Source organism: Betta splendens, chromosome 19, assembly GCF_900634795.4.
Source record: "Betta splendens chromosome 19, fBetSpl5.4, whole genome shotgun sequence".
Taxonomy (NCBI): domain Eukaryota; kingdom Metazoa; phylum Chordata; class Actinopteri; order Anabantiformes; family Osphronemidae; genus Betta; species Betta splendens.
The window spans coordinates 4,561,080-4,585,595 of NC_040898.2; the positions used below are offsets into that span (position 1 = coordinate 4,561,080).

The 24,516-nt window shown below is 40.4% G+C and overlaps 4 protein-coding genes and 1 non-coding gene across 5 annotated transcripts; 3 read left to right on the forward strand and 2 right to left on the reverse strand.

The window, feature by feature from the left end:
- Positions 1–7,617: 7,617 nt before the first annotated feature.
- Positions 7,618–10,055, forward strand: LOC114846205 (GTPase IMAP family member 7-like). The gene is made up of 2 exons (XM_029135033.3): positions 7,618–8,448; positions 8,884–10,055. Exons 1-2 carry the CDS (start codon positions 8,406–8,408, stop codon positions 9,990–9,992), a joined length of 1,152 nt encoding a protein of 383 aa, XP_028990866.2. The 5' UTR covers positions 7,618–8,405; the 3' UTR covers positions 9,993–10,055.
- A 2,325-nt stretch (positions 10,056–12,380) lies between these two features.
- Positions 12,381–15,834, reverse strand: LOC114846219 (28 kDa heat- and acid-stable phosphoprotein-like). The gene is made up of 6 exons (XM_029135051.3): positions 15,694–15,834; positions 14,911–14,993; positions 14,754–14,825; positions 13,842–13,966; positions 13,597–13,748; positions 12,381–13,433 (listed from the first exon to the last, which is right to left on the reverse strand). The coding sequence occupies exons 1-6, from the start codon at positions 15,704–15,706 to the stop codon at positions 13,399–13,401; spliced, it is 480 nt and encodes a 159-aa protein (XP_028990884.1). The 5' UTR covers positions 15,707–15,834; the 3' UTR covers positions 12,381–13,398.
- On the reverse strand, positions 14,910–17,671 carry LOC114846224 (protein chibby homolog 1-like). The gene is given in 7 exon segments (XM_029135056.3): positions 14,910–14,993; positions 15,694–16,520; positions 16,650–16,690; positions 16,693–16,761; positions 16,877–16,982; positions 17,205–17,303; positions 17,528–17,671. Coding segments are annotated over 6 exon segments (402 nt in total). The 5' UTR covers positions 17,534–17,671; the 3' UTR covers positions 14,910–14,993; positions 15,694–16,439.
- A 27-nt stretch (positions 17,672–17,698) lies between these two features.
- On the forward strand, positions 17,699–24,459 carry LOC114846182 (phospholipase B-like 1). Its single transcript, XM_029134993.3, is given in 12 exon segments — positions 17,699–18,331; positions 18,798–19,023; positions 19,163–19,246; positions 19,351–19,492; positions 19,578–19,724; positions 20,087–20,231; positions 20,850–21,050; positions 21,938–22,036; positions 22,039–22,077; positions 22,147–22,332; positions 22,547–22,653; positions 23,377–24,459. Coding segments are annotated over 12 exon segments (1,620 nt in total). The 5' UTR covers positions 17,699–18,264; the 3' UTR covers positions 23,554–24,459.
- Positions 18,025–18,097, forward strand: trnar-ccu (transfer RNA arginine (anticodon CCU)). The gene has a single exon. It is a non-coding gene; the product is annotated as a tRNA-Arg (tRNA).
- Positions 24,460–24,516: the final 57 nt, after the last annotated feature.

Below are 24,516 nucleotides of genomic sequence, written 5' to 3' on the forward strand. Positions count from 1 at the left end.
CCCCCCCCCTTGGCGCCTCATCGGTGCACATTGCCTTGGATTTCGCCACAGGTCTACCACAGTCGGCAGGTAACACTGTCATCATGACTGTCATTAATTGTTTTTCTCGGTTGGTGCATTTTGTTCCTATGCCCAAGTTACCCTCAGCTAAACAGATGGCCCAGGCAGTCCTAGAACACGTATTTCGGCTGCATGGATTCCCTAAGGACATTGTGTCGGGCCAAGGTCCGCAATTCGTGTCCCACTTCTGGAAGGAATTCTGCTCGTTGATCGGAGCCCAGACCAGCCTGTCATCAGGATACCCCCCGGAGAACAAATGGCCAAACAGAATGAACACCTGGAGACTGGACTGCAGCTGATGGCTTCCCGGAGCCTGGCTACCTGGTCCCAGAAGTTGATCTGGGCCATGCATACTGTCATAGTGTGGGTTTGTAGTTTGTTTGTATGTCACAAACCGACGATGGAGGAAGGACCCAAATGCACAGCGTTGACGGTGGAATAGCAATCAGGATCTGACAAGGAGCAGGCAGAGACATGGTCAAAGTACAGGCGAAGGTCAACTTACGGCACAGGACTGTCATAGGATAAGCAAGAGCAGGGTCGATGGCAAAGCACGGTCAAACACATAGCACGAGTACAAAGAATGCTGGAATTCTAGTGAGTAATCAACGTAGACAATCTGGCAGGGAACTATGGCTAGAGGTGGAGCTTAAATACTACATGAGATTACTGATATGATGCAGGTGATGATAACAAGGACAGGAAGTAAAGCTGGATTGACTGGATGTGGACTAAGCAGGAAGTGGTAACAAAATAAAACCGGACATGACTAACAAACGTAACTAAGAAACATGAATTATGACATTGTAGTTATTTCCGCCTCCTGTTCAGTCATGCCCTTTTTCTACTTTACGTTTCAGTCACGTGATTACTCAGCTGTTCACAATCCTGTCATTTACTACAGTACTTAAGCACCAGCACTTACCTTAGTTCCCTGCCAGATCGTGAGTTTTGTAACCCATTCAAGCATTCCTAGTTTTTGCCCGCCTGTTAACGTCTTGCCTGTTCCCCGACCACGTTCTTGAGATTTTGGATCAGGACTTTAGCCTTGTCTGAACGTGCTTGACCTTACCTGTTGTGACCATCCGCTCGTTCGTGTAACTTTGCCATTCTGCCTACCTGGTTTTGACCCTCACCTGTACCTTGACTATTCTGTACATTAAAGCTTCTTACTTATTTTGACATCTCCTGAGCTCTACATGTGGTTCCGCCATCTTGGTTCACATCGCAATAGTGACAATAGGTCTACACTACCAGCCCCACTCTCCGTTTGTTCACAATGTAGGTAGGTGCGACAAAGTCCAATTTCATAAATCATGTGTTTAGTACTTGTTTCTAGTCATTTCCGGTTAGGGTTTTATTTTGACAACTTCCTGTTTAGTTCCTGTTTCTGTTCCATTTCATGCTATACTTTCTGCCATGTGATTCTCAGCTGCTGTCAATTGGTCATCAGGTCTGTTATTTAAGCTCCAGTACTCACCTCGTCTCCTTGCCAGATTGTTTGCTCACGTACCTGTGTCAACTCTCCAGTGTTCATTGTCTAGTACAGTAACCAGTGTAGCACCAGTGTACCAGGTTCAATTAAAAAGGTACTGTTGCTGAGCTGATGGTTTCATGGCAGAAAAACGCAGCCTGCAGGTACTTTGGCTTCCATGAATCAGAATGATTCCCAGCTGAGACCTGCAGCCTGAGACCTGCAGCCGCTTGTTGTTGGGGTCCAGTCTTTGCATTGTTATGGGAAAAATTGTGTCTTCCTTATTTCTATGCAGTTATTATATGATTTATGACTTATGTTCTGCAATTAATATCTTATGTTTTGTCTTACTGTATGCATTTGACATTTCACCTACATTGTTCAATGGTTGTCTCTGCCTGATAGACTCTCAACTCTAGCTCCCAAACCCAAGGTCGGGGAGTTGTGTCTCTGTCTGTTGAGACTTGGTGCTCCTTTCTCACAGATAGTTGGACGTCAGCAATGCAGGTGTGAGAAAGTAAAAATCTTCACACACATTGCGACAGGGAGGAGATGGTGCATGTAATTTGATTGGGTTAGAAAGACATTCCACCCTAGTCGGACAGAGGAGCTAAAAGGCAGAAACAACTTGAGGATCGTGGGCTCTTTGCATCACAACTTCGTGGTGTGTGCACAGATCTCCCCAGCTGGTTTTTGGTTTGTTGATGTGCACGATCAACATCCATGCTTTTTATTTGCTTTCCCCATTATTTTTATTTTCTTTATTATTTCAATAAATCGCACAAAAGCACAACTCTTTCTCATCTACTTCTTTATGGGAAATTTCACGAACGCGTCACGAACAGGATCCGCTGCAGGTCGTCTGGACGGTGTGACGAGGGATGATAGTCCTGAGGACTAGGGTCGCTCAGCCTCCGAACCTCTACAGACATTCAGAGCTGGGAGGACTGCTCACCCGTCTGGATCGCCTCTGACGAGATCCACAAACTCAGATTCAAACTCAAATCCTAATTTGGCTCGGCTCGGTGAGAGAGATTCCTTTGATTGGAACTTTTATTTTTTATTTAGCTGAAGCATTTCAATTGGTTGAAAAAAAAAAGAAAAAGAAAAGAAATCTTCTATTTGGTTGAAACACTAAATTTGATTAGGAAAATTAATTAGATCGAGAAAAAGAAGAAAAAAGAAAAAAAAATCCCAATAATACATGTTCTTAATTAGGTGAAAGTCTGCTCTGGGTGGTGAGACGTCGGTTGCTAAGGGTTGGCTCGTGGAACCGAGCTTCCGTCTGTACTGAGGATACAGACATGTTTTTTGATCTGTGCGTGGTCCACATGTGGGGGACTGAATATAAAAGACGGCTTCTGAAAGAGGGAGCGCGTTTGCAGAGTGAAGTATTTTCAAGATACGAGGGACCCGGGCCTAAAGGGGCCTAACGTTGAGGAAATACTTCGTGAAAGGCTCTATCGCCAGATCAGGTTGGTTCCCTTTTTACGGAGACGTCCGATAAAAAGGCATTTTGGGAAGGTTCCGGCCGGAACACAAAAAAGTCTAAGGCAGGTGTAGTATATTTATGTATCATATCATATATTATTATATAGGTAGTGAACAATCTGTTCGGGTCAGGTTAAGATGCAGTGACTGTTCCTCAACCCTTGCAGTTTGGCAGGGTCGTTGTCTGGGGAGCATCTGGGATAGACTCCAGGAAACAGACATTTACATTTACTTTTAGCAGTAAAATTGATCATTGCTTATGAGAGAAGTACAGAGAGTAGATGGGTTCGTGTGGGGTGGGGTGAAAGAGTTTGCGTAAACTGGGTTCGCAGAATCTGTTGTTGTTAACAATGTTTATCCGAGCTGTTCCTAAGGAAATATTCAAAATGTCACGCCGACCTGGGAAAGGAACTGGGAGGTTGATGGTGGGCCAGATGCAGCTGGAGCTGGACAGATAACACGGCCCAGCGCCAGGACTTTCCAAGTAGCCGAGAAAAACATCTACACATCCTTATTTGGACATGTGGAAAGATTTTAGGTGGTGGTTAAAAGCAGGCCTTCACAGGCTGGGGTTTTCAGAGCGCTTCGCAGAGGGTCCGCTGGTAGCACACAGCGGACCTTTTCCGACCTCTCGGTTCTCTCTGCAGAGGAACAAGCAGGTGAATTCGGTCTCTGCCTCTCTTGTTATTACTCTTTTGTAATCATTATATGATTGTTTTAATTTGTCATGTATAATAAATTTGTATGCTATTGATTTAAACTTCAAAGTTGAGTTCTTGTGAAATCTCTGTCGTGGTTGAAGAGAATAGAAATACACGACACAGGAAACCGCCGGGACTCTGAAAGATGGGTTCGGGGCGATCTGAGTCTTCACCACCAGACAGCAACCGTACAAAACTAAACGTAATTAAAGTAAAAAGTAAATATGGTTATTAGTGCGTTTCATGTTTCCACGAGTGGGAAACTGGTTATGGGTTCAAAAGGAGAATCACTTTGTGTAAAAGGACATACGCACCTTAAAAGAAAAATTAGAGACAAAAGAAAAGATCTGAAAAAGCAAAACTATGAAAACTACACCCCTAAAAGAAACAAAAGAGTGATGAGAGTAACAGAAAGAAAGGAGATAACAACTCTGGGGAAGAATTGTTTGCACTCTGCCACACACACACACACACATACACCACACACATATCAAGTCAAGAGCAAATGCTCCCATTCTTTCTGCTCTTTGTCCTAATGCAGAACTGAGCACGATGAGGGTAAATCCGGATCTGGACTCCTTTCCCACCATCAGCAGAAGAACCGAAGGAGAAGAAGCGCCTGATCAACAACCAGAACAGGGTGGAAGCTCTGATACCACAGCAGCTGGAGGACACAGACCACAGCATGGACGCCTCACAGACTCCACAACGTCTGCAGCCATCACGTTCTGGGCTCATCAGATGAACCAGCTACTACAAGCGTGTGTGTCTGACACAGACACCTGCTTATGACAATCAGCAAAGGAAAACAAGGACAGAGCAACAGCAGAGAAGACGTGCTCTGACACAGACACTGGTTGAAACAACAGGAAAGGCTTTAGACGTGATTGGCCCAAAAGAGCTGCATCTGAGGATCCAGGAAAGGTCTGTCATCGAGAAACAACTGTCCCATTGAAAGGCTTCACACACTGGCACTGATGGTTGGGGAAGGAGGAAGGTGACGGTTACTTTTCACCTGACGTCCAACTATCTGTGAGAAAGGAGCACCAAGTCTCAACAGAGACACAACTCCCCGACCTTGGGTTTGGGAGCTAGAGTTGAGAGTCTATCAGGCAGAGACAACCATTGAACAATGTAGGTGAAATGTCAAATGCATACAGTAAGACAAAACATAAGATATTAATTATTATTTTATTATTTTATTTTATTAATATTATTAATTATTAATTAATCCACCACAGCATCACTCCACGGCCTATATTTAGTCACAGTTCCTCCGCTCCTGCTCAGTGATGCTCCGTTCTCCCATGCAGTCGCCAGACTGGAGGAATAATGACACTTCCTCACACTGAACCAATGCTTTTCAAGTCATCAAGTTCAATTTAAAAGCTAGAATAATACCTGTAATAGGTTTGCTTGTATTCCAGCTTGTTGCAAAGAAATAAAAGACATTTCATGTGAATAAGATGAACACAGTATTGTGTTATATTTGCAGATGATACAACTGTATGGGCTTTTAGTTAGAAATTTCAGCAACTTTTGGGTTTGATTGATCTGAAAACAGATAAAAATTAGAAATAGTGTATTAGAAGCAAATTATCACTAAACTTAGAGGAGACTAAATTCATTACAATCGTAGGCTAGACAATCAAATCCAAGTAAATGTTGGACATGTTAATATAGAAATTAGATTAAATTTCTAGGGGGAGTAGTTGATAACAAAATTTGCTGAAAAACCCACATCAAACATCAAACAAAATGGCTAAAAGTATTTCTATACTGGCAAGAGTTAAAGACATTCTGGAGATTAAATCACTTTGCATTCTTTATTGTTCTCTGATTTGTGTTGTGTTGAGAGTTGGGGAAATACTTACAAAAGTTCATTGCAACCACTATACATAGTTCAAAAAGAGCCATAAGATTTATCCATAAACTTGGATACTGGGACCACACTATTACATCATATATACAATCTGAATTGTTAACGTTTTTTGATCTGGTGAAATATAAATCTGCTGTGTTCATGTACAACCCTAAAAATAATCTGCTAACGGAAAATTCAAAATTCAAAAATTGTTTAAGGAAAGAGATGGGAGATACAATTTAAGGCTAATTCAAATCTAAAAAATCAAGCAATACGCACAACTAAAAAAGTTTATGTATTTCAGTAAGAGGTGTAAAAGTATGGAATAAACAAAAGAAATAATTGAAACAATGTACAAGTATAAAACAGTTTAAATATAAAAAGGGCTGTAGAAAGAGCTGCACCAGCCACAGAGACAGCGCCCGAGGTCAGAGTGGGCCACCGTGGGTCAACGCTGTCCGCCCCATGAGAACCAGGGGCAAACACTCCCCCCGGCAGGAGGCTCGGCCTGAAAGAGTGGAGCCCAAGGACCCACGATCCGTAGGGAGCCCGCCAGGAGATGCCCCCGCGCCCCCAGAGTGGGGCCCACCCCCAATCCACCACCCCTACACGAGCGGAGCGGGGCCTACCCCATCGGCCTGCCCTTATCCCCTGGCACCACATCGGCCTGCAGCCCAAGGCAAGCAATTGGTGGGGGTGGGAGTCATCAGAAAAGAGACCACCCAGGCAGACGATTCGTGGGGAGGGTTGGTCTCCGGCCTGCCGCCCATGTGGCCCCAGGCAGGGACCGCAGCTCCCCCCGAGCCCCGACCAACTCCCCCAACCCGGGGGAGGCAGAGGGCAGCGGAAAAGGCACCCGAGAACCCTGCAACCCAGCTTGGATGTGAGTGTGTGCGACTAAAGTGCACTGAAGGTGGGTGACACCTCCAGGAGCACGACCGCTGGCTGACGGTGTGTCCCCCGGACAGTGCACCTCCTCACCCTAAAGGGGCTGTATTTTAAACTATACGAGTGAAGACATATAAGTATGGATTAGAAAGGAGTACATGGCGTAGGGTGTATGATAATAAAGTTTAATGTATAGAAATGGCTCACAACTCTTGTGGCTTTAAGAGGTGTTGGGTTAAGGAACATAGTCTTTTATTGAGTTACTTGTCTGTCAATGTGTAATTAGAGTGACTGTTGTGTAAGTGGGTCGGTGCACAAGGTTAGGTGCACAGTGGGGCTGGTGTTGGGGATTACAGGGACTGGATCCGCTACAGTATGTGTCTACGCATAGGACACGTGTATAGCGTCTTATGACACGTGTATAGTGTTCAAAGTCAGACTAGATAAGTAAGTACTTCTTCCTACTCCCCTTCAAGCATGTAATAAAGATAATAATTGTTTGTGTTGATATTTTATGAATGTTATATGAATGAGTTATAAACTACATATAGATTTTTCATTGTTGTTGTTCTCCCACTTTGTTGTATTGTACATGTACGACCTATTCTCTACTGTTTATTTCTTTTCTTCACCTCACTTATTGTAACTTTATTTTTTTCCACATGCTTGGGAAAAAATAAGAATAAAATTATACTCACTATGTTATTCAAGCATATTTGCATTTAGCTTTTTTCATATATCAATGTAATGGTTTGAACGACATTGGAAAAACCATGCGGTTCACCACAGATTTAGTCACACACTGTGCTGTACATTATACATGGATATCTGTATATTTTGGTTCTTTTTTCTAATGTGCTCTCACTCTAACTGCTTGAGATAGATGGACGCCCACCCTGAGTCTCATTTTGCTGGAGACGCAACATTAACTTTAACACTCACAGGTCATTTAAACTCTCTATGGGTTGTTTTTTTTCTATAACCCAACATCCCTCCTATAATGACTAAAATGACTACTGTAGCCAAAACATAACATAAGGAGTGTTGCTATAACTTAGTTAAAAAGTCTATAACATCAGAATTGCAATCAAACTTAAGATAAGAAAGGATTTTTATTATACTAGCAATGTACAGATGTTTATCTACTCATATGTGTGGAGAGATTTATGGATCACTTACCAACACTGTGTTTGTCTTTATCAGCATTGGTTTGTGCTAATGCTTCCAAAGTTCAGACTTGTGTCCATGCTGATAGTGATGCTTCATGGCTTCTGAGTTGCAGCTCTGAGACTTTGTGCTCATGTTTATTATTAAGCTTTCCAGACTCCTCCAGACCCAATGGGTGCAGACGTTGGTCTAATTAGGATCATTTGTTTTTAACCATATAAAATAAAAGGCAAACCTCAGAACAGAATTGAGTGTAAGTTGGTCTCAGACCAGATTCAGACCAGGTGATGTTTGTGGCATGTGGACAGCAGCTTCTCTGACTCCTTCCTGCTACCAAGATCTGCTTCAGAATGACCTGCTTGTTTTTCTTTAGCTTGGGTTTTTCACCAATCTATCACTGGTCAGTTAATGTAGTCTGTCCCTACATGTTTCCCATTTTATTTGTTTGATCATTTGTTCTGTAGCTGTGGAAGACGCTTTGTTTTCTATCATGACACCTCAGTCAGTGAAACCTTGAATGGGAAGCTGGGTTTCACTAAAACGTTCAGCTGAGCATCAAAGCCTTAGTAGGGTAATATAAAGCCTCTATTGAGATTCAGCTTTGCAACTGTTTTGCTTTCACTTTCGTTATGATCAAAGCTGAAGGTGTGGTTTTGGGTGAAGATAATATAAAAGCTGCAGCAGCAGAAGCATCGGCATCTGTGTCGTAGTAAAACCAACAAGGGCCAAGTCTTCAGTGGCTGCACTGCTTCTTTTAGTCATGGACGGCACCTTTAACAACCCAAGTGTGTTCAGAAAAGCAGGTGAGTCATGATGCTACAACTGTATTATTAAATAATATTTGATGATTTGTAAGTAAACCTAAATATGATTTGACATGATGTAATACAGTGAATATACAGCAAGTATCTCATATATATAAATGTCTTTCGCCTACTAATTCAAACTTGTGGCGCGTTATATTACTCTGAAGTCAGGTTTTACATTAGGCTGTCAATTAAACCTTATTTCATGAACTAATCGTATTTAGAGAAGCAAAGTTTTTAAAATGCTGCTTGCTACAAGAGGTACTGTTCTGTAAAATGTGAGTCTGGAAACATTTGCTGACCTTTGGAGCAGAACAATCAAATATTACAGTTCAAGGTCAGATTACACACATGATGAAGTGTTTTAGAGAGAAGGAGACAAAATTTGTTTTACATAGAGATTATTTGAATTTTAATATGTTATCTACATAGGATACATCACAAATGAAGAGCTGAAGATTGTGATGGTGGGAAAGACTGGAATCGGAAAAAGTGCCAGTGGAAACACGATACTGGGTCGAATGGCTTTTGAGTCAAAGTTTCTGTCTCTGACTGTACTCTGCAAAAAGGAAAAAGGTTGGGTGAGTGGACAGAAGGTTGCTGTCATTGACACCCCAGGTCTGTTTGACACTAGATATGACGTGGAGAAAACCACCCAAGATCTGAGTAAGTGCATCTCCTTTGCTGCTCCTGGACCCCATGTCTTCCTGGTGGTCGTCAGTGTGGGAAGGTTCACTGAAGAGGAAGAGAAGTCAGTGGAGAAGATTCAACAAGTCTTCGGTGATGCTGCAGACAAATACAGCATGGTTCTCTTTACTTGTGGTGATTTTCTTGAGGGAACCATTGAAGAATTCATGGAAGGGTGTCCAGGCCTTCAGCATCTTGTGGCCAGATGTAACAACCAGTATCATGTCTTCAATAACAAGGACAAAGAGAATCGTTCTCAGGTCAATGAGCTGATGCAGAAGATTAGGAACATAGTGAGGCAAAATGGAGGAAGTCATTACACCAACGGGGATTTGCAAGAGGCAGAAAGAGAAATAGAGATGGAGAAACAGCGTATCCTGAAAGAGCAGGAAGACAAAATACGTGGAGAACAAGAGGAAATGGAACGAAAAATAGAGGAAAAATATGAAAAACAGGTGAAGAAAATACAAGAAGAAATGCAAGCTCTGAGGGAGCAAGAGAAAAAAGAGAGAGAGGAAGAGAGGAAAAGAGAGAAAGATGAGAGGGATGAGGAGATACAGAGGGAGAGGAAGGAGAGAGAGGAGGAGAGGAACAAAGAGGGAAATGAAAGGGAAAAGGAGAGACAAAGGGAAAGAAGGAGAGTGAAAGAAGAAAAAAACAAAGAGTTGAAGGAACTAAAGGAACAACTTTTAAGAGAAAAGAATGAGGAAGAAGAAAGGATTAGATCCATGTATGAGGCTCAGGCCAGAAAGCAAGCTGAGGAATCCAATCTTTGGATTAAATGTGGCCGGTATGTTATAGGAGCAGTTACTGAATTTGGTAAAGAAATTCAAAGCCTGTGCAGACCGTCTTGAACAAGTAGTTTAACTCCTCTTGTAATAAAAACACATTACATCCACAATTATACAGTAGTACTTGGGCAATCAAGATTATTTTATTTCTGGTACAAGTTAGTGAAATTAGTAAAACTCCTCATCATTGTTATGACACCATCTAGTGTAAGTTTTGGATGATTTGTCTTGAGAAATGTATAATTATTTCTATTCTAATTAAAGGGACAAATGTAATGAAAATTTTATATTTTGCACTTATAAACAGTTTTTAATAACAAATCATTCTATGTAATCAGTAAGTTCATAAGTTCATGTGCTTTTCTTTTATTAGTTCCTTTTTTCCATGCATGCGTCTGTCGAGCGGTTGTGGCCTTTACAGACTTCTGAGTCTGTGCAGGAAGCCCATCTCTTTTTTGTTGTCTTTGCACCTAGACTCTACCAGTCTGGGGGTGAGGAGCAGGGCGACCTTTTGTTGAACCATGTACTTTAAGACACCCCAGTGAATTTCCTGTTTCCCCCTGGGAACGTGTAGCTGGAGTTTGACTGTAAATGTCAGCAGCTCTGTCCATAGGTGTAACCATACTAGGAGTTGTTTGTTAGAAGCTAGGATGTGGTGATGTGTGTATTAATACTTGGGGCAGAGACAGACAATTCAGATAATTTTCAATGAACACTTTGTGCGCACATTGCCTTGTCTCTCCACCCATTGGTTTTGGTGTTTGCGTGCAACAAAGAAAACTTTCTGGATTCTTCTCTTCATTGAGTCATTAGATGTCCTTTATGCCATGTTTTACATTTATTCAATAATAATAAAGCCGTTAAATTTGGTATTCCAATCTGACTGATCTTTTATAAATCCAAGAGGTGTAAATTGTCCTTTGTTAAAAAATATAAAAGTCAAAATATGTAAATTCCAGAAATTAAATGATGAACCACAAAAGGAAGCAAAATAAACTAAATCCACAGTGGTAAGGCTCCAGAAAATTATTAGATTCCCCAAAAAGGTGAAAAGCTAAATTAATCTACTATAGTAAGGTTCGTAAACTCCCAAACGGTGGAAAATCCCAACCAGTAATCCTCAAAATGATTCTCAGTCCCCACAGCAAGTTCCCAAAATGATTCTGGACGGCCAAGTCCAGAGCCGTAAGATCCAGGGTCAACATAGCGTTTATTCCACAGAAAGGTGACAAAACACAGGACAGACTGAGAATATTTATTTACAACATCACCTTATATACCTGTAGTTAACGGGGTGGGATTCAGCTCCCCGGACATTAGATCATCATCTTGAACTATGTGATCTAAGTCATGAGACACAACTGAAACAAAGCCAGAACACCAAAATGGCGCCACCTGGCGGCTGAAAGGCAACATTCCACATGAAGGCAGGTCCTGTGTGTAAGCTTCTGCACAAAGGTCCTGAAGCTTTTGAAAGGCTTTGCATCCAACACCATCGTTTGAAACGATAAAATGTCATTTTATCTTGTGTGTGTATCGTTAAAATCCTGAAATTGATCAAATGCTTTTCAGAAGGTCTGAAGTTCTTTAAATATTTTACAAAAAAGGGGGGAGGGGGGTGATTTATATATAATGATTTTATAGCAGTTTTTATGTGCGTGTCTTTTTTTTGCCAAAGAGGTCGTGTAAGGGAGTTTTTACAGGTGAGTTAAGTAAAATAAAGTTGAGTTGGAGTCCTTGAATAAAGGTAGTTCAGTAGTGATCATCACATCAACCAGCCACAGCCAACACAACTGCTGTTGGTCCCACTAACACACAGCTCTGTACATGGCAGCATGATTCTGTGCTGGATGTAGAAAGCTTCCTGCACCTCTACATGAGGTGTTTGCATTGTTTCACTAACTGGTACATTGTGTCTCCTTGTGAACCTGCTTCGATTGGAGGAAGGTCGTATTAAACCCCAACTGTACAACTTATTCTGGCACAAGGAGAGACATAACGAACGTCGGTGATGCGAACGACCCTCACACAGGGAAAAACAGGAAATGAAAAAGAGACTAACTTGGTTTCTGACCGATCGAAAACAAGAGCTGGTCTTTAACCCCGCCTCATAATCTTTTTAACATTTTTAGCAGTTTGCAAACGTCGGTTTGCGCCATATCGCCACCTTCCGGTGGGACTGTGGAACGGCTAGAATTTCATACACTTCACATGTCAGTTTTATGAAAGGTTTTTTTCTCTTTTGATGTGGTAGTTTCTTCATTGCCATCTTTTTTTGCATCTACTGGCCATCATATTTTAAAAATTTAATTCAAATTCAAATAAATTTAATTTGAGAATTCAATCATTTTATAAATACATGATGTTGGTGATGATGATGGTGGCTGTGACACTACTGTAAGATAACAACGTAAATAAATGAATTTGTAATTAACAAAAGAGATACAAAAAGACATGACAGCAATTTATGTCCATGAATTCATTTTTAAAAATTACTTCAAATACATGAATGAAATGTTGTTCTTGCTGCGTCTAAATTCCTCCCATTTTGTGATTTAAACATTTTATTTTCTAGGAATGTTACAGGGAGTCCCATTTCACTAATCAAGGCATTTTCCAAATCCACCATATGCTGAGTTACAAGTTTAGCATATACAAAAAAAAACAGCGTACATTTCTCTTTATACAGTCCAAATGTTTCAGTGGGATGTTATTAGCGGTACTGGGCTTGATAATTCATGAACTAGTCTGTGCAGGTTATTAGTAGAGCTTTGATTACATGATAAGGACAGTAAAGTGGTTATGTAAAGGCTACAGAAGCCCACCAACTAGAGATCCATTCAGAAACTGGCCTCAGCCTGTAGTTTTCTGCAACATTTCCTGGATTAAAAGTATTAGAAAACAAATCTTGAAATATATTTAAACTGACAATAGCAAATTGGTTCCATATGGTTAGAATGAATACTCACGAGACAACAAAATAACCTGGATATCTCTAGGTATCCTGTAGAAGGCATCGCCAGTTGATTATTTTAAATCTGGGTTTCTAATTGAAAGAGGAAGGCAGAATAGTGTTTTTTTCTCATGAACACACTCTGTAATACCTGTTCAATCTCAAGTAAACTTGTGTACGTCCTTATAAAAATAGATGAACCAAATGGAATGGACATAACTTCAGCAGCTTTAAAATTAGAACCCTGGTAGATGGGAAAGTGTAAAGAGGGAGTGAAGCACTTGGAAAACCTGAGATCTTCTCCTTGACAGATTTAAATACAGGAATCCCAAATGTTGCATTCCTCATACATTCCATGTCCTGACCACACTGTTATCAAAGACCCCAGCCCTCTGATTTAAACTGAGGGATAGGAGATTAGAAGCACCCTGATCTGATGTACTGGTCCTCTCCAGATCTCCTTCACCCGCAATCCCTCTTGACAGTGAAGTGCATGGTGAATTTTTAGATGGTGGATTAGCGCTTTGCTTTGGCTTCCTCTGCTTCTTTTTCTGATTAAAAGCAACAGTAACAAAGTTTAGTTGTTGCAGTAGAAGGAGGTCATTCCTGTAATCAACTGCTTTCTACTGTTTGCATTTTGCAACTTCAGTGAACTAGAGGTTGTACATCCCTAATATACAGAACTAGTCTGTGTTAATAATTCTCTCTTCTCACCTTTCCTGAGTTCCTCTCTCTTCTTGGCAGCATCCTCTCTCTGTTTCTTGATGATGGCCAGTCGGGCCAGGTCAGCTCGGGCCTGCTCAGTCTTTCCCTCTAAATGCAGCTTCATGTAATTTTCCTTTGATTTTTGCTTCTCCAGCTCCTCTCTGAAATAAGAAGAGTCGAAATCAAAAGTTGCTAAAATTAATGAGGGTTAAAGATTGATTATGTATAAGGTAAAAGAGTGACCAAACATTTACCTCTCCCTGCGAGACAGCTCTCTTGGAGCACTAACATCTACTTCGGTCACCTTCTTGCTTTTCTGGGACACACGGTTTGGATTCTCAATCTCTATAAGACCCTCCACTCCACTTCTCTTTCTGGACTGAAAAAAAAAAAAAGGTAATACCCTTTAGAACACAAAGTTGCCTTTAGTCCAACTGCAATACTGGACCAGTGGATTATTTAACACAGCTGTGGACATCCAGGAACTACTAGAAACTAGACTTGACATGACACAAAACACACCGGTTAGAAAACCTTTGCCCATCACTTTCAAAAAGTAACTCAGCCTTCTGTTGAATGTGCACATTCACATATGGTAATTATTTGGATGGAAACAGCTGTTGTGTGTGTAAATGATGAGGGTAATGGATTTGCAGTTCTGCAACAGCACAAGTATGAGACACAGCAGCTAGAAAGCTGTAGAATGTGCAGCTCAGCAGCTGAAAGGTAAAATGAGGTCCAGGTTAAGCATCGCCACACACAACCGTTTCGCCAGAACCACCATACTGCATTTACGCATACACAGAGACAATGAAGCACGACAGTTGCACCTCTGACACTTCCGCTAGAATAAAGTTAAAAGCTGGGTCAACAATGCCCTCTTTATACAAGGCATATGTAGGCAAATTCCCAAACAGTTTGAGAATAAAAGCAGATGCTTGTAGGATGATTGTGGCAGTAAATGTATCAGCTTATGCTCTTCTTACTGATCACGACCTTGGCTCATACACAACAATAAGCTTGTTTAGATCTGCCAGACAGAACAATACTTATGATGGCACCAACATGTTTATAGCATATCCTTATATAAAGACCCCACTAAAGTATAACAATAAAAGGAACACATGCACATCTGCTTTTGTACAAATGTTTATCAGTTTACTAACCTCAGACTCCTCATCGCTGCTGCTTTCTTCATCAGACTCTGAAGACTCTTTTTCTGCACCATCATTTTCTTCCTGTTAACAAAAACATTACAAAAATAAAAATATCTGTAATCATTCTAAATGTTGCTTTAACTGCCAGAAATGGTCTTTTGCTTACCAGCTTTCTCTGTAATCTCATTTGTCTGTCAATTTCCTCCGGGTTGCTGAACTGCTTTCCTCTGCCTTTGTGGCCCTTTTTTCCTAACATCACAATAGTTATACACAATAGTGTCACCGGCCGACCAACTGTTACAAACCCACTAAATTACATTTTTATTGCTGGGGTGTAGCAGAGCTAAACATTTATTTCTACGTTTTGATTCAGAAGAGCTATCTAACAGAATACATGACACAAATGACACAAAACACAGACAGTTCAGTTCTGTCAAGATCCGTTTTAAGAGAAACACAAAAATAAGCAAAAATGTGAGGTGGTAAAGACTAAAACTACAATATGACATCGCCCAGGGGGCTACTCTCTTTACGGGTTACTCTCATCACTTAGGTCGACAGCTAACGGAGAGTTTCATTATTGAGTGGTAAATTTACGAGGCAATAGCGGTAAAGCTTGTGACGATTGAAGTTATAGTACAAATAACATCAAAAATGTAAAGCGATCGGCTACCCACATGGTAAAGACATTTGTTGTCGAACACACGTGTGCAACCTTTGAAATCTTTTGTTTAGATTACCAACGTTGTGGGGGTGCCTTAACGCAAAGACAAACTAACCTCCAGTGACGCCGTTTTCATAAATCGTTAAAACATTCCGAGCCGCTTAGCATGCTAAATGCTAAGCATGTGACAGTTCAACGGGATTTTGACTGTAGCTAACAATTTGCTAACCAGACTTAGCTTGCTACACCTTCAGCACGTTCCATTATTTTATTAATAGTACTTACCACCCCGAGGCATTGCAAGTGTATAGAGTTGAAGCTTCAAACTAAAGTAATATATATAACAGTCCGAAAGGAGCAGCTAGCAGTTTAGGTGTTAATAGACTAGAAATTACTTCTTGATTCCCGCTACCGGCAGCACAAACCTCGAATCGCAGCTTTTACGGCAATCGCCCGCGCCTGCGCAGTTAGAAACATCCGACCAATCACTGCGCTGACTATTTGACTGACGTGTAAACTCGCCAATCAAAGGAGGACAATATAAGACATTGACACGCTTCGGTGTGTGACGGACAGACGTCACCTGGGCTTTTTTTAACCAACCTATTTCATTACAGTTCTACATGGTATACACGGCATGTTATCATTATTCTAAGGATTATGGGAATGACATTATATGATGAGGTTACTACCAGGTTCCATCACATGCAAGTAGAAGAACAGTCTACTAAGGAACCGCTTATATCGCCCCAGGTTAACAACGTATTATCATTAGTAAAAAGATATTTAATTATGTATTATCAATTTATAATTTATTTTGATTGAGATGGTGCAGCTTAGAAAACGAGTCCACAATAGGTTAGTGTAGTTTAATAAAAGTTGAATGATACACCTGAATGATAAAAATGAGTACAGAACAAAAAAAGTACAGAACAATAGTTTTTGGTGGCACCTAGAATAAAATTGAGTAGCAAACCACAAACTGCCTATGACTACAGTTTTTTTACACTGAAGGCACTGGATTCAATTTGTCATTTCTTCCTTCGATGTTGAGTCTTTATATCTTCCACTTCTTTTTCCATCAAATGGTACTCCACTGTAGTCTCTGTCAACTGAAAAGAAATAATACATTGCATTACATAAAGAAATGTAAAGAATAAAAGGCTAAAGGTAAATATTAAATCTTTCCTAAACCTCACAATAAAAAAAATGGTAATTGATTTTCAGAGCTCAGTTCTTACCATGTCCAAAAGAATTTCAATCTTCAGTTTTAAGAGGTTTTCTCTTCCTCCAACTGCACATTTCTTTTCTTTAGTCGCTGTAATTCTCTACTAGATGTATTTCCACCAGATTCTACTTAAGCAAAAACAGTAATACACAAATTAATGTTGTGTTGTGGATTGAGAGACTAGCAGTCATCCAATAGATAGGAAAGTACACCAGAGCTCAGGCAACAGACAGACATTACCTGTTATCCACTGCCCCTCTTCGAATTTCCAGCTTTGACCTCCAATGTTCATTATGGGAGGTCCATATTCAAGACCCAGCTCTGTTTCTTTTGTTGAACGGTCCAACTAAAAGAGGTGAGAGGGTAAATAACCAAAGAAAAATATTCAGCTGACTGTAGGCACATTAAATGAATGAGACAGCAATGCAGCAGAGCTACTACATACCACACATTTTTGAATGATCAGTGTTGACGAAATAACAGATCGTCAAAATGGGGTTTGTTTAACGTTAGCGCACTTTATTTACTGACGATACCGCAACTATTATAGTACATTTTATGAACTCACTGTGTGAAGGCTCGACAATGATGCAGATTTTCGAGGAGGAGTTTTCTTCGGGCTGAATGTATTTCCAAACAGCGGCATCTTCAGTGATTTCATTAAGTCCTGCGTAAAATATGATTTTTAGATACCTCCTGAGCACAGACACTTTCATGGTGTGTTTAGCGTTGCTAACGGTTACAAGCTAATGCTAGGTGGCTAATTCTAGCTAAATACACCCAACTATGAGTACTAATCGTACCTTGTAACCTTTTAATTGTAATTGTGCCGACTGCCTCACAGGTGGGTTAGTAGTTGTGTCACTGAAAACATATAACTAAAATATTTACCTCCATTAAGACTATTTGTTTAAAATCTTAACGTGTATTTCCTCTCAAACAAAACCATGGTTGGCACAGCGGTTGGCAAGTGTGAAAGTCCCATTTGTTAAAATGAGAGCACTGCGAAATAATGTCTGGTCGGATTTTTACAACCGTTTGAAATAAGTTTACAAACAACGGCAATTTTAGACATTTATATGGGACTATGTACATTAATACTTTAGTCATAGTGTTATTTACACTTTTTAATAGCCCATGAGGGTTTGGTATTAAATAAATACCCCTGTTTGGGAGAGGAGAATGGAACCATCTATAGAAAAAAAACGTACGTTAATAGTTTTTATGGTCTCCATAATATTATTCAGTTGCTAAAATGTTTGACAGGATTTTCGGGAATAATTCCAGAAATGTATTTTTAAAACAAATCAATAAGAACTATCAAAATGCATGCGTATACGTGTTTTACATAGCTTAAAAACAGGTTGTTGCTGTGGCATTCTCAGTCAGCCCCAGTGGCCTAATGGATAAGGCACTGGCCTCCTAAGCCAGGGATTGTGGGTTCGAGTCCCATCTGGGGTGAGCTTTTTTTTCTTCCTTCTTACGCGCAATTTCTACTCTAATGAACTTTAGTGGTATATATAAAATTGTTTTCTGGTAATGTGTAATTAAACACGTTATAGCAAATCGTCAACATTTTTTGCTAGTTTACCTAAACTAGTAAAAAGCTGTGCAGGATAACAGCTGACATGGACAAGCACAGCATCAAACGCTGCCTGCTGCTCACCATTCTGGCTGTATCAGTGCACACTTACCGTGAGTACCGCTGCTATGGCGAGATCATTCATGACACAAACGAATTTAATGCAACAGTAAGAGTTCAAACTGACCTAAATCTGTAATTGTTCGTTAGTCGTTATTTATAATGTGAATATGTTTTATTCCTGCTGATTTGCCCACTTTAAAACATATTCTCATTGAGACCTAGGCAATCATATTTTTTCTTATCTATATATTTAATGTCATTTCCATGAAATCATAACCTAATAGTTTTTTACAGATTTTGCTAGTATGTGCAGATTGACCCAGTTAATAAAACAAATTGTCAGTGTACATTTATGTTCAGTGAACTAGTACTAACCACAAGTCTGCACATTTTAAGACTAATTCCTTATTTTTAATAGACAAGTAGCAACTATATAGTGGCTATATGTGTCATGACATTATCTTACGTAATGTGTGTTATCCAACCTCTACCATGTTCATACTACTACAATGGTAGAGTTCTTAAAGGCGACCGTGTACTGGGATGCTGCCCAGAAAAGCGTGATCCTGAAGGACGGGGTAATGGACACAGACGGTGGAGCGTATGGTTACTTCAATGACACCCTGCTCCTCTCTGGATGGGGCGTCCTAGAGATCTGTGCAGGTTATGGAGGAATCAATGCACAGGAAGATGAGACCACTTTCTTCCTGGCTGGGTATCTGGAAGGTTACCTCACTGCTGGGTAAGAGTCATACTGTATAACTTACACTGAAGTGTGGCATGCAAAGAAAACAGGATCAATGTCAGCATTATTACTACAAACATCTATTGAATTAAATTAATTACTGTTTAATTACTGTTAATTTTTTTCTCAATCGCAGGCAGATGTTTGATCATTACTCCAATATGTACCCTCAACTTATAAAAGATGAAAAGGTTTTGGATCCCCTGAAAAGGTTTTTCAGGTACTTTCTGGTTATTTGACACATCATCAATCAGATGTTTAAATAGCAAGCTTGAACCCTGTCAGAGTCTGTAGAGCTGCCTCTCTGCCTTGTTCAACCTCCAGTAAACAGGACCAGTGGTCCAGAGAACAGGTGAGACTGAGGAGAAACAGTGACTCTCTGTGGAAACACCTAGGACTGATCCTGGCTCAGCTTGACGGCCTCCGTGCCGGAGCAGCGCACTGGGCCAAAGACAAACACAGAGAGGTGTGTGGATGTGTGTGGAAGAGATGGTAAAAGAGCTGTCACCGTATTACCCACCTGCTCCGCATGCTGTCTCCTTCCTGTCCAGCCTCTGCCAGCTTTTGCAGTCCAGTTTCTGAACGGCATTGGTGACCTGCTGGACCTGGTCCCAGCTCTGACCCGTCGTGCCAACTCCTCCACAGAGGCTGGCACTTTCAGGATGCCAGGAATGGGCCACTGCACTGCTCTCATAAAGGTTGGACTAAGCTTATTTGGCTCATGCTGTGAGGAAGCACTTGGGAAACATTACCCTAGGCTTAATTGTTTGTATAGTCAGCCCTTGTGTAAGGGGTCATCGCTTCCGAAGTGTGCAAGTGCGTGTAAATGCCATTGGGAGCAAGACGTTTCTTCTTCCTTCTAAACATTCCAAGACAATTTAGACTTAAGGTTATCTTATGTTTTTTAATTACCAGACCAACTCAAACATTGCTTCTTTTACATTTACTATAAGAGTTTTTCATCAAATCCTCTTTATTGATTTAAAAATATTTTCTGGTTGATCTTATGACACTGAACTAATAATAAATCACAGTAATTAGGCTATTTATTTTGCTGTAGGTGCTGCCAGGCTTTGAGAACCTGCTGCTGGGCCACTCCAGCTGGTACACCTATGCAGCCACCATGCGAATCTATAAACACTGGGACTTCAGGGTGTCTGAGTCACACACTGCCACTGGAAAAATGTCATTCAGCAGTTACCCTGGTACACACACACACACACACACACACACACACACACACACACACACACACACACACACACACACACAGCCTATAGGATGCATATGGGCATATGTAAAGCAATGCTTAGGTTTTGTAGTAGAATTTAAAACACTACGGCGTCTCTAGACCCAGTGCTGTAAACATAAGAGGGATCTTAAGGGTTGTCATGCTGTTGTTGACTGCTTGACCCTAATCCACTCAGTGTCATTTTCATCTCGGAAAATATAAACCTAAATCCTCAATGGACATTGCATTACTGCATTGGAATCAGAACGCAAGTGGGTTTAACGCACTATTTTTAGATGTGCAAAGTTAAGGACGAGATGAAACACACTGCTACCAGTGGAGGTGGTCTGTGATCCTTGCAGCCTTCTTAAGAGCTGCAGAAGGAAGATTAAAAATACTATCAATGTTCCTATTAGCAACAATACAAATCACGAATCTATGAGATTACACAGCTCATCGTAAGTGATTACACTGTTTCCTTTTATATCCCTTTTCCTAAAACCCTTTCACTCCCTCTGCCCCTGGAATCTGTCCGTCTGAATCTAATCACATCCTCCTCTTCTCCCGCCTCCTCGTTGTCCTCCTCCACCAGGCTTCCTGATGTCTCTAGATGATTTCTACCTGCTTGGGAGCGGACTGCTGATGACTCAGACCTCCATTGGTGTGTTCAACACCTCTCTGTTCTCCCAGCTAAGCCCCCACAGCCTGCTGGCTTGGCAGAGAGTCCGCTTGTCCAATAACCTCGCCCACAATGGACAGGAGTGGGCGCAAATTTTCTCCAAATATAACTCAGGTTAAATCTTGGCGGAGTCCACTACTTCAAATTTTTAACATGCTTTACTTTATCTCCAACGAACTCAACTAAAAGTCTATTCTGTACAGTAAGTGATTGTCTTGTTTGCGTTGATTCAATATCAGTGATACCAACTCAGCTAATTATAGATGTAAACACTATGAGACCATGTGAAGCTATTCAGTCAGCTTTCTAACTTTCTAAACAATATTTTCTTGTTCCATATTCTGTCCACACACCTTATTAGATGAATTAACACCTGTATCTACAGGCCCATAGTGCTGTACTCTACATTAATATTCTATTCTATGTAGGCGGACTCTTCTTTGTTTATGCTTTCCAGTTGCTGCATTATCGGCCTGTCATGTCATTTTAATTTACTTTAAATCTTTCAGATTGCTGCATGAGGCGCAGAAGTAAATCTTCCTCATATTAGATAAAACTGGTGTTATCTGTATTTGAGGTGGGACGTTACAGTGAATTGAGGCAACTGACAGGAAAATTTGCTTTCTTCATGTGGACATGTGAGATTTGGCAGACAGGGCCTCCCTCTGGTTGCAAACCACTGGGGTGTGTTATTGGGCCTGTGCTTTGATGTTTCACGTCATGTTGCTATGGGAGGGCAGAAAACAAGGCAGAGTGTTCTTGAGACTGAGTGACAGTCCTCAGCTAGCAGCTTGTGCTTTTATACGCGTGGCCCTGCCAAGTCATTGTTACTATTAAAGCATTTACCTACAGCAATCAAAACTCTTAAAAGTAAATACTACAGTAGATATAGCAGAAACTGTTTGGCTGCAGTAGAAAATTTACAATCAGACTTCATTACAACACTGAGACTGTCTCCAAAGAATGTGATTTGCTTTTTTTTATTTGTCTGTGTAATTCAGGTACTTATAATAGCCAGTACATGGTAGTGGACCTGCACAGGATCTCTCTGGGTCACAGTATCAGGGACGGAGCTTTAACCGTGGTGGAGCAGATTCCCGGAAGGTGGTGTATTCTGATCAGACTCCAGTTTTACGCAGAGGTAAGTAAAAACATTTCTTTTTAAAACAGCCAGAGAAACTCCATCTTCAGTATGTTGCGCTTGTTGCAGGTTATTGGCCGTCCTACAACATACCGTTTCACCTTGAAATCTACAACCTGACTGGGTACGGTGTCATGTGGAAGAGCTACGGCGTTGACTTCTCCTACGACCTTTGTCCCAGAGCCAAAATCCTCCGCAGAGACCAGGCCAAAGTGTTTGACCTCAACTCGCTCAAACACCTTATGAGATACAACAGTAAGTACAGTCATCAAACAGTGGGATATTCTCTTGTGACCACTATGGCTCTCATAAACCACTCTCCAAAAGTGGTATCAATCCAAATTAGAGTTTTATGCTTAATTTACAGGCAACATTAAGTGAATTTTCACTGATATGACATAACTGCTGTGAGTTTTTAGGTCATAATATTTATATATATATATATAAATACATAATATTTCTGTTGCAGATTACAAGAGGGACCCTTACTCTAAAGGCCATCCCTGTAAAACCATCTGTTGCCGGAATGACCTGAGATCAAGGACGCCACGTCCAACAGGTTGTTATGACACTAAGGTCAGAGGTCACCAGAAGCAGATATGGTAAAATGATACATGATATACACTCATAAACTTTTCTACCAAACTGGTGCCCACAGTGCTCTGACACTGTGTCTCATTCACCCATTCACACACAGATGCAACTTGACCTGACTCTTGGGGGGGAAGGGAGGGTACGGTGTCTTGCTCAAGGACACTTTGACACACAAACAGAGGAGCTGGTAATCAATTTCATCCCTCAGATGAGCGGCAGCCTGAACTGCTTTTTACTTGGGGATGCAAACATGCTATTACCAGACCTCTTGTTAGATTATTTGTGTTTTTAATAAGTGCATTAATGTGTTTTCCACTTCATTAAAATTTATTTATAGCACTAATTCACAACAAAAATGATCTTTTTTAGGGAGAAAGTTTGAGATTATACAGACTTCATTCATGGACTGTGGGATTTAGTTCAGCACAGAATTCATCTAGTCTGTCTGTCTTATATTATATATGTATGAATGTAGACTTACGCTGGACTTATGCTGGTCCATTTGTGCACAGTGAAAATCTTACATGATGTTTTTGTGCAATCAAACTCTGCTCTGATGCTTGAGAGGTCCAGGGATAAAAGTATGCGGTGGAACACTGTGAAAAAGATAATTGAGTTATTGGATTTTGGTAAATATAAAAACTTGTAAATTAGTAATTATTATTGATAACTGTCATCCGCTCCTATCTCATCTTCTTTCTACAGGTGACAGACTACCAGATGGCTCTCCAGCTGGTCTCAGAGGCAATAAATGGTCCAACTATGCAGAGGGATCTGCCTCCATTTTCGTGGCAGTTCTTCAACCTCACTATGCATCGTAGTCTTCCACACACTTACAACTTTTCTTTTGTCACTATGAAGCCCACGCTCCGTCAACCTTAGGAGTAGTAAACTGGAAACACCTATCCATATGAAGGCCATGTTTGAGTATTTACTATTTGTTTTTGCATGTGTGCAGGTCATGCACTTTTGGCAATGCATAATTGTGTGTTTCACTGAATTGGTCAAATAAATGATTCCAGTACAAACTAAAAGAAGTAAAGGTAAAAATTTGACACATTTTGCTTAACGTCCTTCCTCAAACTGTGTAACCAGTTTCAGTTCAGTGGTCAGTCCTTTATTTCAAAACCCATTCATGTTGGTTATATTTCAAAGGCCAACAATTCCAATATTGATCTATAGTATTTGTTTATCAGCTTTGTTTGTTCTGTAGTCTTTGTTGTAGTCTCTGTAGTCTGTTAAGTCAGGTTTACTGGTTGTGGAACTAAATTATTTTTTCATTTTGTGTAAAAAATAACACATTGAGTCTTTATGAATCATGAATTATGTGTTCGTTTCTTTACTAGGAGGGGTTCAGAATAGTTTCTGTACAAGAACGTTTATTTTTTAATTTTGACGTTCCTCAGAGACGGAAACTGGATAATTTTGCTTTCAAAATAAAATATCTAAAAGTGGGATTTTTTTCTTACAGAAGCGGGTGCAGCAAGAACATGAGAAATTGGTGATTAGGCAGCGCCACATCCTAAATTTACAAATACATATTTTAAATTATCTGTGCCTGCTTTCATAAATAAATTTACACAATTCAGATGTAATATTTTCTATCAACCAGATCAGATCAAATCAGAATGCCTCTTTACACTTTAACATACAGTATATTTCGCATTTGTACAGGAATTTAATCATCTGTGAAGATTGAGATTAATTGAGGAGTTTACTGATTAAATACATTTAGGTATATTATATTTTAATGTAGAAAAACTACACATTCCAGACACCTCAACACTGGAGACAGTGTACAGGAATTTAATCATCTGTGAAGATTTCTTCATGTTCAATCTGACA